General features: G+C 37.4%; 1 protein-coding gene across 10 annotated transcripts in view; it reads right to left on the minus strand.

Moving 5' to 3' along the window:
- The window catches only part of RTTN (rotatin), a 204,213-nt gene that overhangs the window by 83,692 nt on the left and 103,331 nt on the right, over positions 1–17,190 (minus strand). For all 10 annotated transcript variants that reach the window (XM_016933873.4, XM_063795852.1, XM_016933870.4 and 7 more), the window contains 4 exons: positions 7,470–7,598; positions 6,904–7,014; positions 2,783–2,941; positions 1,423–1,494 (listed from right to left, as the gene is read on the minus strand). In XM_016933873.4, the coding sequence (XP_016789362.4) occupies positions 1,423–1,494; positions 2,783–2,941; positions 6,904–7,014; positions 7,470–7,598 (471 nt within the window). The remainder of the gene's footprint in view (positions 1–1,422; positions 1,495–2,782; positions 2,942–6,903; positions 7,015–7,469; positions 7,599–17,190) is intronic.

The following is a 17,190-nucleotide window of genomic DNA, read 5'->3' on the forward strand; positions in this document are numbered from 1 at the left end:
ATATAACTATTAATCCTGCATATTCCCTCCAGTTTTGTCTCCTGGTTTTATTACAACATGGAAAGTAGATAAGCAGCCATTATCAGAAGGCAATGTTAAAGAAATTATGAGCAAATTATAAGCCTGGGATTTACAATGACTGGTAGGGTTACCCTGGGTTTGTAAAGTTTGGAGAGGTAAGCCTTCCAAGAGTTAAATGCTACCTGGGCCTTGACATGACCACCTGGATTCATGCTTCGGGTCATGTGTGGAAACTTGCCCTTGCTACGGTTCAGCTTGTTTCACTAACTCCTCTAAGAGTATAGTCTAATTAAAACTTAAAAATAAACCTTAGATTTATACAGGATTTTGAGGAGTGAGGTGTAGCAATATGATAAATATATCCCTATAAGGTGAAAATATATGGATAGGTAAAAGGACAGAAACAGCACATCTTATATCCCCAATAAGTGTACTTTTGTATCTTCCAAATTACCTAAAACTGCAGCAACACGGATGGAGGTGGAGGCCAGTATCTAAGTAAACTAACTCAAGAATAGAAAATCAAATATTGCATGTTCTCACTTATAAGTGGGAGCTAACCAATGAATACACATGGACATAAAGACAGACATAACAGACACTGAGACTCCCAAGGAGGGAGTGGGGGAGGCGGCTGAGGTTATAAATTACCTAACTGGGTACAATGTTCAATATTTGGGTAATGAGTACACGAGAACCCCAATCCCCACCATTACGCAATATACTTATGTAACAAACATGTACATATATCCCATGAAGCTAGAATTTTTTTAATGTAAGCTATAAAAATGTTAGGTAACCATTTACTGATGTGATATTCAGAACATGAAAAAGAAAGTTAACCCAACAGAAACCAAAGCAAGATACACTATAACCCGCACTGTGCACTAACCTAGAAAAGGAAAAAAAGATGTTAACATCAACACATATTTAACTATCTACAAATTTGTTTATTATTACTAAATTAGAGAAGTAATACAGCAAAGTGGGTAAGAGACTGCCTAGACTCAAAGCAAAGGCGTACCACTGACTAGCTGTGTGATTTAGGACAAACTATTTAAACTCTCTATGCAAAAGTTCCTAAGCTTAGAAAATAAGGATAGTAACAGTTCACAACTCAAACAATTATACAAGTTACTATGTCTTACATTTCTAGAAGGGTGCCTAAAACATAGTAAACATATGTTAACTATTATTATTTGCTTTAAATTATTTTGAACACTATAGAGAAGAAGTTTTAAGTCTGGTCGGCATAAGAAAAAATTCCACATTCTATTTTAAGAGACCCTTGTTGTCTTGTATATAGTTTCATCAATAATGAAATATACTACTTATACTGAAAATTTATCACCAATTAATTTGAAACATCTACTAGGTTGATAATTGTTTAAAATCACCCACCTGCCAAGTATAATCCTTTATAATTTCTGTAGGCATTGGAATTACAAGGAGATTCTGAAGAATAAATGCCGCCTGAAAATGTAAAAAAAAAAAAAAAAAAAAGGTCAATACTGCCATCTTGTGGTCATCTCTGAAATAACCAATATATTGTAATGTAATAGCAAAAGACATCTCTGGTCAACTGCACATGCTGAGAGGTCATTATGAGAATTGTCAAACTGTATTTCTTGTTAGGTGATGACCTTCTTAGGTAATGACCTTGTTAGGTAATGACCTAACAGTATATGAAATTATTTCATCAGGAAATATATCTTTTCCTATTTCAGAATTCAGCTTTATTAAAAAATGATTTGTATAACATAAATTCTTCTGGTAGCATTTAAGAAATATAATTTTAGGTTTCTACTATCCCCTTTCAGATTACACACACACACACACACACAAACACACACACCCCTCTGCCCCGCTTTCTCCCTTCTCTTATACAGACTCCTTTCAATAAAAACTTGCTAACTAGAAATACAAACCACAAATGTCCAACTTGACTAGATCCTGAAGATGATCAAATTAAATAATCATACAAATAGGAGCATTGATTGTCTGCTTAATGAAAGATGAAATAACCATAATGGGAGAATGACAGGATTAACAAGAGGATTCTAAGAAACTGACATTTCCAACCATGATAACTAGAAGTGATGGAAAAGCTTTAAAGTTGATAAATCAAGAAGCAGCCATAAATATAAACATCACTACTTAAAAACATGAAGGCAAATAGCAACAAAACTAGCCTTTTGAGCTTGGAACTGGCGACTGCTAATGGTGGACCCAGGAGCTGCTGTTTTTTTCCATAAGCCTCTAAGTACAATTTGATTATTGTTTTAAAACCATTTACATGAATCATTACTTTAACAAAAGCAGCAATAAAAAAAAACCACAAGCTATTCAGAAAGAATTAAAATAGGGTTTATTTTTCCCTCTCATGTTATATGATAAATACTACAAGGAGTTATTTTGACAGCCTCTTATCTATACTAAAGCTTCATAAATATCAGAGACCCATAAATGCTGAGATAATATAAAAGTAATTTTTCCTGTGAACTACCTTTCAATGCATAATAAAAAAAGTTCACATTAAAATATAGTATATTCTGATTTTATCTTATCGGAAGGAAGGACTCCAGTTTTTCCTGTGCATGAATACCTTTTAAATCCTCTACTGTCATTTTGTTTGGGTGTTCACAGACAGAAGAGATCATGGTCAGTGGTCAGTCCACCATGTTGAGCGGGAGTCAAGTATCGCTTACGGATACCATCACAAAGAATTTCTAAGGACAAAAAGGAGAAAAGACAGACATACCTCCCGGCGCACCATACTACATTCTGACTGGTCCAGAAGAATGTTCACCACAGTTCCCCAGAGCCCACCGGAAATGTTCTGACAACTGTTTGCTAAGGCCACACAGCCAGTTTCAAGGGTGGTCAGTGCTGATCCTAATCCCAGTGAAGTGAATCTCACCTGTTCAAATTAAAGAGAAAGTTGTTGAATCAAATAAGCCTTTTTCCTAACATGAATTCTTAGTTTTTCTGGTACATAAATACCATACTTTAAAAAAATGTGCCAGTGGTTTTATGATCCTAAATTATAAGAGACACCTATAGAAGACAGTGTCCTCCATTCCATGATTCAAGAAAGCAATAATACAGGAAAAATTAAATATAAGCAAATTTCAAAGCAAAGTAAAACTGGGTATAAAAAGATACATAAAAATTATAGTTTGCAAGCCTTTTTCTAAGGAAAGCATAGGGCACTTACATTTTATGAACACAATTTCAATTCTTCATTCTTAAAAAAGGAAGCTATTCTTTGTTCTACCTTTCTTAATTTTTTATTGTTTCTTCCAAATAAATGATTTTAACTTTCTTAAAACTTCTAAACAAAGAGGCAACTATCATTTTACAAGGCATTTCGTATTTTCCTCAAAAGTTATTCAAGAGAAAAACGTTCCCAAATAAGATTGATGTGGTATAATATGCTTGCTGTAGAACCACTGCTGTTCAAGCCACACGTTTTGGTAAATTTCTGAATTCGAATCCAAAAATATAGTTTCAATGACAGCTATAGAATTTTTTTAAAATGCAGTCATAAAATAGTCAAGTAGTAAGTCCAAGTTCAATGTGACTAAAAAATGTATTTCAAATATTTCTATAAATAAGATTTTATTGTAATAGCATATTTTACTTGAAAAAGGTAAACAACTGGCTAAAACTGGAAAGAAATAATACAAAATTTTGTATTGTAATGCAAATGCAATTTTTTGCATTTAATTTAATTTCATTACATGACACTTCAGTGTTGCATGTCTATAATTTCCAGATCCTTTTCAATTTTTTCAAAATCGCTAAGCTTCTCCAATAATTTTCCACTCTTCTGAAGGTAATAGATACTATAACCTTTTCTCTTTTATATTTTCAATCTATACTCGAACAAATTTGATTGAAAATGAGGGTGCTGTGTACTGAACTGTGTCTCCTCAAAACTCGTTATGTTGAAGCCCTAATCCCCAACCTGTATTTGGAGACAGAGCTATTAGGTGATTACAGTTAAATGAGGTTATAAGGGTGGGACCCTACTGCACTAGGAATGGTGGCCTCAGGAAGGAGAGAAATCTTTCTCCATGTGCATGCTCCAAGGAGAGGTCATATGAGCACACAGTGAGAAGGTGGCCCTCTGTAAATCAGGAAGAGTGCCCTACCAGAAACCAACCATGTTGACACTCTGATCTTGGACTTGCAGCCTCTAGAACTGTAAGAAATAAATTTCTGTTTTTAAGCCACCCAGACAATGGTATTTTGTTATGGAAGCCTGAGCACACTAATACAGATTTTTGTACCAAGGAGTGGGGATGCTGCTGAAACAAATGCCTAAACACATGAAAGTGACTTTGGCACTGGGTAATGGGTTACAGGCTAGAAGAGTTTTGAGGTGGATGCCAGAAACGTAGACATGGGTAATTCTCATGAGATCTCAGACAAAAATGAGGAAAGTGTTATTTAAAAAAGGTTATTTGAGGAAAGGCAATCCTTGTTATAAAGTAGCAAGAAAACTGGTTAAGCTGTGGTCATGTTCTAGTGTTTTGTGGAAGGCAGAACTTGTGAGCAATGAAATTGGATATTTAGCTGAGAAGATTTCTAAGCAAAGTGTTGAAAAATTGGCTTGGTTCCTCCTGATTGCTTATAGCAAAATGCAAAGGGAGAGAGATGAATTAAAGAAGGAATTAAGAATGGGTAAGCAAAAAGAAACAAGAACAAGATTTGAAAAATTCTCAGCCTATCTGTGCAAAAAAAATGAGAAAGCTTGTTCTAAAGAGAACATGGAGGGTGTGGCTGAATAACCATTTAAGAAAAAGATCACGGGTGCAATTCATGGACTTAATCAGACATCTCAGCAGAAGCCAGGAATAGAGATGGGATTATATCAGCAAAGACATTGCCAGTTTGAACTAAAGAGGACAGAGAAAGATGCAGAGAATGAAGGAACGCTGTTGGACTTCCTGGATTCTGTAAGCAAATATGTGCTACACTGGTCCCTCCCTTATCCATGGGGAATACATTCCAAGACCCCCAGTAGATGCCTGAAACCACAGATAGTGCTGAGCCCTATAACTACTATGTTTTCTCCTACACATACATATCTATGGTAAAGTTTACAAATTAGGCACAGTAAGAGATTAACAATAACTAAAAATAAACTAGAACAATTACAACAATATATTATAATACAAAATACATAAATGTGGTCTCTCTCTCAAAATATCTTATTGTATTGCACTCAGCCTTCTTGTATTGATGTGAGATGATACGATGATTACATAAAGAGATGAGGTGAGGTGAATGATGTAGGCATTGTGAGGGAGGGTTTGGCTACTACTGATCTTCAGGCTGCTTTTGGAAAATGAAACCTCTGATAAGGGAGGACTACTGTATTCTTCAATGAAAAGAATGACCCAAAAAATGATTCAGAGATCACCAGGCTGCTAATCCCACCACAGGACTCAAGGGTGGCTTTTCCTCCTTGGTTTCAAAGACCTCTGATTTCTGTGGGCCAGAATGATGACCGTGCCCAGTGCTTCAGGAACATGGCTGCCCTTGAAGACAGCTTTATGGGCGGGGCTCTTGAAGACAGCCAAAGGGGTGGGGTCACCCCACAGAGCCATCTAGATAGATGCTGTCACTCTGGTGGGCCTGTAAGGCACACCATCAAGCCAAAGAACATTATCCTTGAGCATTAACATCTAATGAAATTTGCTTTGCTAGGCTTTGGACTTGCTTGGGACCCATCACTTCTTCCTTTTTTTCCTATTTCTCTCTTTTGGAATGGGAATGTCTATTCTACCACCATCTTTTGGAAGCACATAACTTGTATGGGTTCACAGGTTCACACCTGCAGAAGAATTCTGTTTCAGGAGGGTTTATATCTGGAGACTTACCCAGATGTGGTTTAGATGATATTTAGATGAGATTTTGGACTTTAGACTTTACAGTTGATTTGGGAATAAGTTAAGACTTTTGAGGTTGTTGAGGGAGAATAAAAGCATTTTGCATGGAAGAAGAACATGAAGTTCAGGGGCTCAGGGATGGAAAACTATGAACTGAATTGCGTCCCTCCAAAACTCATATGTTGAAGTCTTTATGCTCAAGTGACTACATTTGAAGATAGGGTTTCTAGGAGATAATTAAGGTTTAAAGAGATCATAAGGGAGTGGTCCTATCTCAATAAGACTGGTAACATAATAAAAAAAAAAAAGACAAATCTGTCTCTATACCACCCCTCCCTCCCCTGCCCCACATGCATGGACCAAGGAAAGGCCACGTGAATACACAGCAAGAAGGCAGCCATCTACAAGCCAGAAGAAGAGCCCTCACCAGAACTTGACTATGCCGGCACTCTGATCTTGGACTTTCAGCTTCCAGAACTTCTATGAGAAAAGAAGTGTCTGTTGTCTAAGCCACCCAGTCTGTGGTATTTTGTTATGGCAGCCTAAGCTAAAACAGGGCTTAAATAAAACATAAGGTAGAGTCACTACAATAATCCCATAATATAACTATGTATATGTATATATGTTTTGTGTCTTTTTTTTTGAGATGGAGTCTTGCTCTGTTGCCCAGGCTGGAGTGCAGTGGCACAATCTCAGCTCACTGCAAGCTTCACCTCGCAAGTTCACACCATTCTCCTGCTGCAGCCTCCCAAGTAGCTGGGACTACAGGTGCCTGCCACCACACCCAGCTAATTTTTTTATATTTTTAGTAGAGATGGGGTTTCACTGTGTCAGCCAGGATGGTCTCGATCTCCTGACCTCATGATCTGCCCACCTCAGCCTCCCAACAAGCTGGGATTACAGGCATGAGCCACCGCACCCGGCCCCGTGTCATTTGTTTTTTAATCTAAACACAATACACTTGATTCTCCTTCACACTCACCTCTGGGTCCCGATCAACCCATAATGGAATCAACCAAGCCAATCCTTGTTGAGTAGGAATATGTTCTTCACTATGACTACCCAAAGGCAAGAACCAAAGTGACATCCACTCCTAGAGGGAAAAAAGGGAAACAGAAATACTTTAGGTAAGTTTCTAAAAATAAAATGCAGGAAGGTTAAAACAAGAATTTTTAATGAAAACAACGTGAAAATGTATTTTAGACTTGGTTTTAATCCATTATTCAGCCAAAAAATGCAAACAAAAAAATCTGTTTCTCTTTAAAAAGTTAAACGTAACAATTTTTTGACAGAAGCTATTTTTCCCATAATGTAGACAAAATGTAGTTTTCCAGTGAATGCACATTTGAATCAATTTCAAATAAGATTCAGATTTGTTAATATACAACTTCTAAGAAATATTCTAGTCAAAAATCATTCATGTTACCTAAAAAGAAAAGTCAAAAGAGACATTTTCATGTGGCAAGTTTATATGCTTGAAATGTGTTGGACACAGCACATTCCCTTTCAAGCAAATGTTCAGAAGATAGACAGCTTTAACGCGCTCACCGAGCTCCCAGCCTGGGCCATCATCTCATGGGATAAGTGAAGCAAGCAAAGAATTGTGCTCTTTGTAACACCTTTTCCCATGAAGGACATAGCATTTCCTCCACGCTCCACATAAAAAGAAGTAATGACCTGAAAAACAAATGTAAACAATTTCATGGTGGCTTTATTCTCAATGGTATATAAAGATAAATATATAACTGTCTACTGACTTGTATGAATTGAATCCTTACCTTATAAAGTTGTAATATTTTTAGTTTATATACTTAAAAATGAATAAGATGGTAAATTTTATGTTATGGGTATTTTACCATTGTTAAAAGAAAATATTCTTCAGCCTACATAACATAGCAAGACCCAGTCTACTTTAAAAAAGAAAAAAATTAGCCAGGCATGGCAGTGGACACCTGTAGCCCCAGCTATCGGGGAAGCTGAGGAGGGAGGATCACTTGAGCCTGGGAGCTGGAGCTGGAGCTTGCGGTGAGCTATGATTGCACCACTGCACTTGGCCTAAGTTACAGAGTGAGATCCTGTAATTTTTCAAAACAAAAACAAAAATTCTTAGTTTCAATATTTTTCCTTTTAAAGTCTGTAAAAAAAAAAAAAGATGTGTGGTGCCCTCCTAGTACACAGTTGTAACTTAGAATATGCTTATAATATTTTTTAAAATGTTATAGCATCCTTTTAAAGAGTTTATGAATAATTTGTGCTGGTTTTCAAGGGGAACGCTTCCAGCTTTTGCTCATTCAGTATGATATTGGCTGTGGGTTTGTCACAAATAGGTCTTATTATTTTGAGATATGTCTCATCAATACCTAGTTTATTGAGAATTTTTAGCATGAAGAGATGTTGAATTTTATCGAAAGACTTTTCTGCATCTATTGAGATAATCATGTGGTTTTTCTCACTGGTTCTGTTTATGTGATGGATTACATTTATTGATTTGCATATGTTGAACGGGCCTTGCATCCCAGGGATGAAGCCAACTTGATCATGGTGGATAAGCTTTTTGATGTGCTGCTGGATTCGGTTTGCCAGTCTTTTATTGAGGATTTTGCATTGATGTTCCTCAGTGATAATGACCTGAAAATTTCTTTTTTTGTTGTGTCTCTGCCAGATTTTGGTATCAGGATGATGCTGGCCTCATAAAATGAGTTAGGGAGGATACCCTCTTTTCTATCATTTGGAATAGTTTCAGAAGGAATGGTACCAGATCCTCTTTGTACCTCTAGTAGAATTCGGCTATGAATCCCTCTGGTCCTTTTCTTGGTTGCTAGGCTATTAATTACTGCCTCAATTTCAGAGCCTGTTATTGGTCTATTCAGGAATTCAACTTCTTCCTGGTTTAGTCTTGGGAGGGTGTATGTGTCCAGGAATTTATCCATTTCTTCTAGATTTTCTAGTGTATTTGCGTAGAGGTGTTTATAACACTCTCTGACGGTAGTTTGGATTTCTGTGGGATCAGTGCTGATCTCCCTTTTATCATTTTTTATTGTGTCTACTTGATTCTTCTCTCTTTTCTTCTTTATTAGTCAGGCTAGTGGTCTATCTATTTTGTTGATCTTTTCCAAAACACCAGCTCCTGGATTCATTGATTTTTTGAAGGGTTTTTCGTGTCTCTCTCTCCTTCAGTTCTGCTCTGATCTTAGTTATTTCTTGTCTTCTGCTAGCTTTTGAATTTGTTTGCCGTTGCTTCTCTAGTTCTTCTAATTGTGATGTTAGGGTGTCGATTTTAGATCTTTCCCCCTTCCTCCTGTGGGCATTTGGTGAAACACTGCTTTAGCTGTGTCCCAGAGATTCTGGTATATTGTCTCTTTGTTCTCTTTGGTTTCAAAGAACTAATTTATTTCTGCCTTAATTGTGTTATTTACCCAGTAGTCATTCAGGAGCAGGTTGTTCAGTTTCCATGTAGTTGTGCGGTTTGTAGTTAGTTTCTCAATGCTGACTTCTAATTTGATTCCACTGTGGTCTGAGGGGCTGTTTGTTATGATTTCCATTCTTTTGAGTTTGCTGAGGAGTGTTTTACTTCCAATTATGTGGTCAATTTTAGAATAAGTGCGATGTGGTGCTGAGAAGAATGTATATTCTGTTGATTTGGGGTGGAGAGTTCTGTAGATGTCTATTAGGTCCGCTTGGTCCAGAGCTGAGTTCAACTCTTGAATATCCCTTTTTTTTTTTCTGAATATCCTTTTTAATTTTCAGTCTCGTTGATCTAATATTGACAGTGAGGTGTTAAAGTCTCCCACTGTTATTTTGTGGAAATCTAAGTCTCTTTGTAGGTCTCTAAGAACTTGCTTTACGAATCTGGGTGCTCCTGTATTGGGTGCATATATATTTAGGACAGTTAGCTCTTCTTGCTGCATTGATCCCTTTATCATTATGTAATGCCTTCTTTGTTTTTTTTTTATCTTTGTTGGTTTAAAGTCTGTTTTATCAGTGATGAAAACTGCAACTCCTGCTTTTTTTTTTCTTTCCATTTGCTTGGTAAATCATCCTCCATCCCTTTATTTCAAACTTATGTGTGTCTTGCATGTGAGATGGGTCTCCTGAATACAGCACACTGATAGGTCTTGCCTCTTTATCCAATTTGCCAGTCTGTGTCTTTTAATTGGGGCATTTAGCCTGTTTACATTTAAGATTAATATTGTTATGCGTGAATTGATCCTGTCATTACGATGTTAGCTGGTTATTTTGCCCATTAGTTGATGCAGTTTCTTCATAGCATCAATGGTCTTTATAATTTGGTATGCTTTTGTAGTGGTTGGTACTGGTTGTTCCTTTCCATATTTAGTGCTTTCTTCAGGAGCTCTTGTAAGGCAGGCCTGGTGGTGACAAGATTTCTCAGCATTTGCTTGTCTGTAAAGGATTTTCTCCTTCGCTTTTGAAGCTTAGTTTGGCTGGATATGAAATTCTGGGTTGAAAATTATTTTCTTTATTAATGAATATAGGCCCCCACTCTCTTCTGGCTTGCAGGGTGTCTGAGAGAGATCTGCTGGTAAGACTAACAGGGATGGGCTTCCCTTTGTGGGTAACCCGACCTCTCTGGCTGCCCTTAATATATTTTCCTTCATTTCAGCCTTGGTAAATCTGACGATTACATGTCTTGGGGTTGCTCTTCTCAGGGAGCATCTTTGTGGTGATCTCTGTATTTCCTGAATTGGAATGCTGGCCTGTCTTGATAGGTTGGGGAAGTTCTCCTAGGTAATATCCTGAAGAGTTTTTTCCAATTTGGTCCATTCTCCCTGTCACTTTCAGGTACATCAATCAAACGTAGGTTCGGTCTTTTCACATAGTCCCATATTTCTTGGAGGCTTTGCTCATTCCCTTTTTTTTTTTTTTTTTTCCTCTAATCTTGTCTTCTCGCTTTATTTCATTAAGTTGATCTTGAATCTCTGATATCCTTTCTTCTGATTCATCTATTCGGCTATTGATACTCATGTATGTGTCACGAAGTTCTGGTGCTGTGTTTTTCAGCTCCATCAGGTCATTTATGTTCTTCTCTAAACTGGTTATTGTAGTTAGCAATTCCTCTACCCTTTATCCAAGGTTATTAGCTTCCTTGCATTGAGTTAGAACATGCTCCTTTAGCTTGGAGGAGTTTGTTATTACCTACCTTCTGAAGCCTACTTCTGTCAATTCACCAAACTCATTCTCTATCCAGTTTTGTTCCCTTGCTGGCAAGGAGTTGTGATCCTTTGGAGGAAAAGAGGCATTCTGGTTTTTGGAACTTTCAGCATTTTTGCACTGGGTTTTCCTCATCTTCATGGATTTATCTACCTTTGGTCTTTGATGCTGGTGACCTTTGGATGGGGTCTCTGAGTGGAAGTCCTTTCTGTTGGTGTTGATGCTATTCCTGTTTGTTAGTTTTCCTTCTAACAGTCAGGCCCCTCTGCTGCTGGTCTGCTGGAGTTGGCTGGAGGTCCACTCCAGACCCTGTTTGCCTGGGTATCACCAGCGGAGGCTGCAGAACAGCAAAGATTGCTGCCTGTTCCTTACTCTGGAAGCTTTGTCCCAGAGGGGCACTGCCAGATGCCAGCAGAGCTCTCCTATATGAGGTGTCTGTCAACCCCTGCTGGGAGGTGTCTCCCAGTCAGGAGGCACGGGGTTCAGGGACCAACTTAAGGAGGCAGTCTGTCCCTTAGCAGAGCTTGAGTGCTGTGCTGGGAGATCCACTGCTCTCTTCAGAGCCGGCAGGCAAGAATATTTAAGTTTGCTGAAGCTGTGCCCACAGCTGCCCCTTCCCCAAGGTCAAAAATTTAAAATTTTAAGTGACTACTTGAAAAATAAAATATCTAAATGATCAGGTCCTTATTATCTTCCTCTAAGTCATCTTTGGAGATATCTAACATCTGTGATCTGTGTAATGATTTTTAATTCTAGCTTATAAATGACAAGCCAAGACCTTTGCCAGAATTTTCTTTCAACTTGATATTTTTGTCAGACCTCTGGAATTATACATCATGTATCTGATTTAAAGATTTAATTATCATAGTTTATTCACCTATCATAATTAATCATGCTTAGTTAAAAAGTCTCATTTCACAGCTACAAAAAGCAAATACTCATATTCAAATTTCACTGTGCAGAAACAAGCTAATCTTTTATTAGAAATATGGCTCCCTTCCAAAAAGGAAACAGCTTTAATTACTAAGAAACTATGAAGCAAATCATTTGGACCAACAATGACTTTGTTTCAATGTTCTCTCACATAAGCCTTACTTTATTCTTTAAAAGATGAATTTAGTCATTAGTAGTACAACAGGGATACCTGTTTATGTAATTAATAAACTAAGCAGATAGTCCCAAGATTAAATGTTACCCTGCTACAATTTTTAACAAAAGTGACGGATTCTTTCCTAATATTTGCCTGCCATTTAACATAAAGTCATAAAGATTTTCTGCTCGAGATGTTTTATGAAGCACAAAACGACCTCCTTTTTAAACCAAAGCAAGATTAGCTAATCAAATTTTTTATAACTGTGAAACATTACATAACAGGGACTGTGCTTTTTATGTATCCTTTAGCTAACAAACTGTTACTAAATTTTATTACCTCAAAGACAACTGAACACAGAATGGACTACTGCCTTTTTGCCTACACTTCTTACCTAAAACTAAGCCCTTTTGTTCTCCAATACATTAACAGTTCATTTCAATTTCTGGTATTTGAAACGGAGGTGTGATCTAAAGTCTTTGCATGTAATTTTAAAACAAAAGCACTTCTGATAGTTTCTAAACATAAATGAGGCAACACTTCACTTCTTCTTTAGTTACCGCTGTGGCAGGTTCTCACCTATTCCTGATTTCAAAGAGTAAAACTCATTTTCTAGAGGAGACTGACTCTGTAAAAGGTTGATAAATAGAGTATTTATAAATCACATTACAAAAAATGCTATAAACTAGGTACTTATAGGTTCAATTATACATTTTTTTTAACTTTTAAACTTTTAGGTTCACGGGTAACGTGAATGTTTGTTACACAAGTAAACTCATGAGAACAAAGTTACAACACATCAGAATCTCTGGGACACAGCTAAGGCAGTGTTAAGAGGGAAATTCATAGCACTAAATGCCTCCATCAAAAAGTTAGAAAGATCTCAAATTAACAACTTAACATCACAACTGAAAGAATTAGAGAAGCAATAACAAATCAACCCCAAACTAGCAGAAGACAAGAAATAACCAAAATCAGAGCTGAACTGAAGGAAATCAAGATATGAAAAACCATTCGAAAGGTCACTAGATCCAGGAGTTGTTTTTTTGAAAAACTTAATGAGATAGATAGGCCACTAGCTAGACTAACTGAATTATATTTTAAATGCACTAGAGGAGCTGACTTTCTAAGAAATATTATCATTAACTCTTTAATATACCTGTTTTTTAAAATTCATACATTTCTAATAGACAGCAGAAAATAATTAGTATACTGACAGTTGAACCTTTTTTAATATTTATAATTAAAAAATGAAGTTTATTTTTTTAAATACTTAGAGTTCTAGAGTACATGTGCACAACGTACAGGTTTGTTACATATGTATACATGTGCCATGTTGGTGTGCTGCACCTGTTAACTTGTCATTTATATTAGGTATATCTCCTAATGCTATCCCTCCACCCTCCTCCTACCCCATGACAGGCCCTGGTGTGTGATGTTCCCTACCCTGTTTCCAAGTTTTTCATTGTTCAATTCCCACTTATGAGCACGAACATGCAGTGTTTGGTTATCTGTCCTTGCGATAGTTTGCTGAGAATGATGGTTTCCAGCTTCATCCATGTCCCTACAAAGGACATGAACTCATCCTATTTTATGGCTGCATAGTATTACATGGTGTATATGTGCCAAATTTTCTTCACCCAGTCTATCGCTGATGGACATTTGGGCTAGTTCCATGAATATGGCAGCATGATTTATAATCCTTTGGGTATATACCCAGTAATGGAATGGCTGGGTAAAATGGTATTTCTAGTTCTAGATCCTTAAGGAATCACCACACTGTCTGCCACAATGGTTGAACTAGTTTACAGTTCCACCAACAGTGTAAAAATGTTCCTATTTCTCCACATCCTCTCCAGCACCTGCTGTTTCCTGACATTTTAATGTTGCCATTCTGACTGGTGTGAGATGGTTTCTCATTGTCGTTTTGATTTGCATTTCTCTGATGATGAGCATTCTTTCATGTGTCTGTTGGCTGCATAAATGTCTTCTTTTGAGAAGTGTCTGATCATATCCTTCGCCCACTTTTTGATGGAGTTGTTTTTTTCTTGCAAATTTCTTTAAGTTCTTTATAGATTCTGGATATTAGCCCTTTGTCAGGTGGGTAGATTGCAAAAATTTTCTCCCATTCTGTAGGTTGCCTGTTCACTCTGATGGTAGTTTCTTTTGCTATGCAGAAGCTCTGTAGTTTAATTAGATCCCATTTGTCTATTTTGGCTTTTGTTGCCATTGCTTTTGGTATTTTAGTCATGAAGTCCTTGCCCATGCCTATGTCCTGAATGGTATTGCCTAGGTTTTCTTCTTGGGTTTTTATGGTTTTAGGTCTAACATTTAAGTCTTTAATCCATCTTGAATTAATTTTTGTATAAGGTGTAAGGAAGGGATCCAGTTTCAGCCTTCTACATATGGCTAGCCAGTTTTCCCAGCACCATTTACTAAATACGGAATGCTTTCCCCATTTCTTCTTTTTGTCAGGTTTGTCAAAGATCAGATGGTTGTGGATGTGTGGTATTATTTCTGAGGGCTCTGTTCTGTTCCATTGGTCTATATCTCTGTTTTGGTACCAGTACCATGCTGTTTTGGTTACTGTAGCCTTGTAGCACAGTTTGAAGTCAGGTAGCGTGATGCCTCCAGCTTTGTTCTTTGGCTTAGGATTGTCTTGGCAATGCAGGCTCTTTTTTATTTCCATTTGAACTTTAAAGTAGTTTTTTCCAATTCTGTGAAGAAAGTCATTGGTAGCTTGATGAAGATGGCATTGAATCTATAAATTACCTTGGCCAGTATGGCCATTTTCATGATATTGATTCTTCCTATCCACAAGCATGGAATGTTCTTCCATTTGTTTGTGTCCTCTTTTATTTTGTTGAGCAGTGGTTTGCAGTTCTCCTTGAAGACGTCCTTCACATCCCTTGTAAGTTGGATTCCTAGGTATTTTATTCTCTTTGAAGCAATTGTGAATGGGAGTTCACTCATGATTTGGCTGTTTGTCTGTTATTGGTGTATAGGAATGCTTGTGACTTCTGCACATTGATTTTTGTATCCTGCGACTTTGCTGAAGTTGCTTATCAGCTTAAGGAGATTTTGGGCTGAGACAATGGGGTTTTCTAAATATACAATCATGTCATCTGCAAACAGGGACAATTTGACTTCCTCTTTTCCTAACTGAATACCCTTTATTTCTTTCTCCTGCCTGATTACCCTGGCCAGAACTTCCAACACTGTTGAATAGGAGTGGTGAGAGAGGGCATCCCTGTCTTGTGCCAGTTTTCAAAGGGAATGCTTCCAGTTTTTGCCCATTCAGTATGATATTGGCTGTGGGTTTGTCATAAATAGCTCTTATTATTGCGAGATACGTCCCATCAATACCTAATTTACTGAGAGTTTTTAGCATGAAGGGCTGTTGAATTTTGTCAATGGCCTTTTCTGCATCTATTGAGATAATCATGTGGTTTTTGTCTTTGGTTCTGTTTATATGATGGGTTACGTTTATTGATCTGTGCATGTTGAACCAGCCTTGCATCCCAGGGGTGAAGCCCACTTGATCATGGTGGATAAGCTTTTTCATGTGCTGCTGGATTCAGTTTGCCAGTATTTTATTGAGGATTTTTGCACTGATGTTCATCAGGGATATGGTCTAAAATTCTCTTTTTTTGTTGTCTCTCTGCCAGGCTTTGGTATCAGGAAGATGCTGGCCTCATAAAATGAGTTAGGGAGGATTCCCTCTTTTTCTATTGACTGGAATAGTTTCAGAAGGAATGGTACTAGCTCCTCTTCGTACCTCTGGTAGAATTCAGCTGTGAATCCATCTGGTCCTGGACTTTTTTTGGTTGGTAGGCTAATAATTATTGCCTCAATTTCAGAGCCTGTTATTGATCTATTCAGAAATTGAACTTCTTCCTGGTTCAGTCTTCGGAGGGTGTATGTGTCCAGAAATTTATCCATTTCTTCTAGATTTTCTAGTTTATTTGCATAGAGGAGTTTATGGTATTGTCTGATAGTAGTTTGTATTTCTGTGGGATCGGTGTTGATATCCCCTTTATCATTTTTTATTGCATCTATTTGATCCTTCTCTCTTTTCTTCTTTATTAGTCTTGCTAGTGGTGTATCTATTTTGTTGATCTGTTCAAAAAACCAGCTCCTGGATTCACCGATTTTTTTTAAGGGTTTTTGTGTCTGTATCTCCTTCATTTCTGCTCTGTTCTTAGTTATTTCTTGCCTTCTGCTAGCTTTTGAATGTGTTTACTCTTGCTTTTCTACTTCTTTTAACTGTGATGTTAGGGTGTCAATTTTAGATCTTTCCTGCTTTCTCCTGTGGGCATTTAGTGCTATAAATTTCCCTTTAGACACTGCTTTAAATGTGTCCCAGAAATTCTGGTATATTGTGTCTTTGTTCTCACTGGTTTCAAAGAGCATCTTTATTTCTGCCTTCATTTCGTTATGTACCCAGTAGTCATTCAGGAGCAGGTTGTTCAGTTTCCATGTAGTTGAGCTGTTCTGAGTGAGTTTCTTAATCCTGAGTTCCAGTTTGATTGCACTGTGGTTTGAGACACAGTTTATCATAACTTCTGTTCTTTTTCATTTGCTGAGGAGTGCTTTAATTCCAACTATGTGGTCAATTTTGGAATAAGTGTGATGTGGTGCTGAGAAGAATGTACATTCTGTTGATTTGGGGTGGAGCGTTCTGTAGATGCCTATTAGGTCCACTTGGTGCAGAGCTGAGTTCAAGTCCTGGATATCCTTGTTAACTTTCTGTCTCATTGATCTGTCTAATGTTGACAGTGGGGTGTTAAAGTCTCCCATTATTATTGTGTGGAGTCCAAGTCTCTTTGTAGGTCTCTAAGGACTTGCTTTATGAATCTGGGTGCTCCTGTACTGGGTGCATATATATTTAGGATAGTTAGCTCTTCTTCTTGAACTGATCCCTTTACCATTATGTAATGGCCTTGTCTCTTTAGATCTTTGTTGGTTTAAAGTCTGTTTTATCAGAGAGAGGATTGCAACCCCTGCCTT

Source organism: Pan troglodytes, chromosome 17 (genome assembly GCF_028858775.2).
Source record: "Pan troglodytes isolate AG18354 chromosome 17, NHGRI_mPanTro3-v2.0_pri, whole genome shotgun sequence".
In the NCBI taxonomy this organism is placed as follows: Eukaryota; Metazoa; Chordata; class Mammalia; order Primates; family Hominidae; genus Pan; species Pan troglodytes.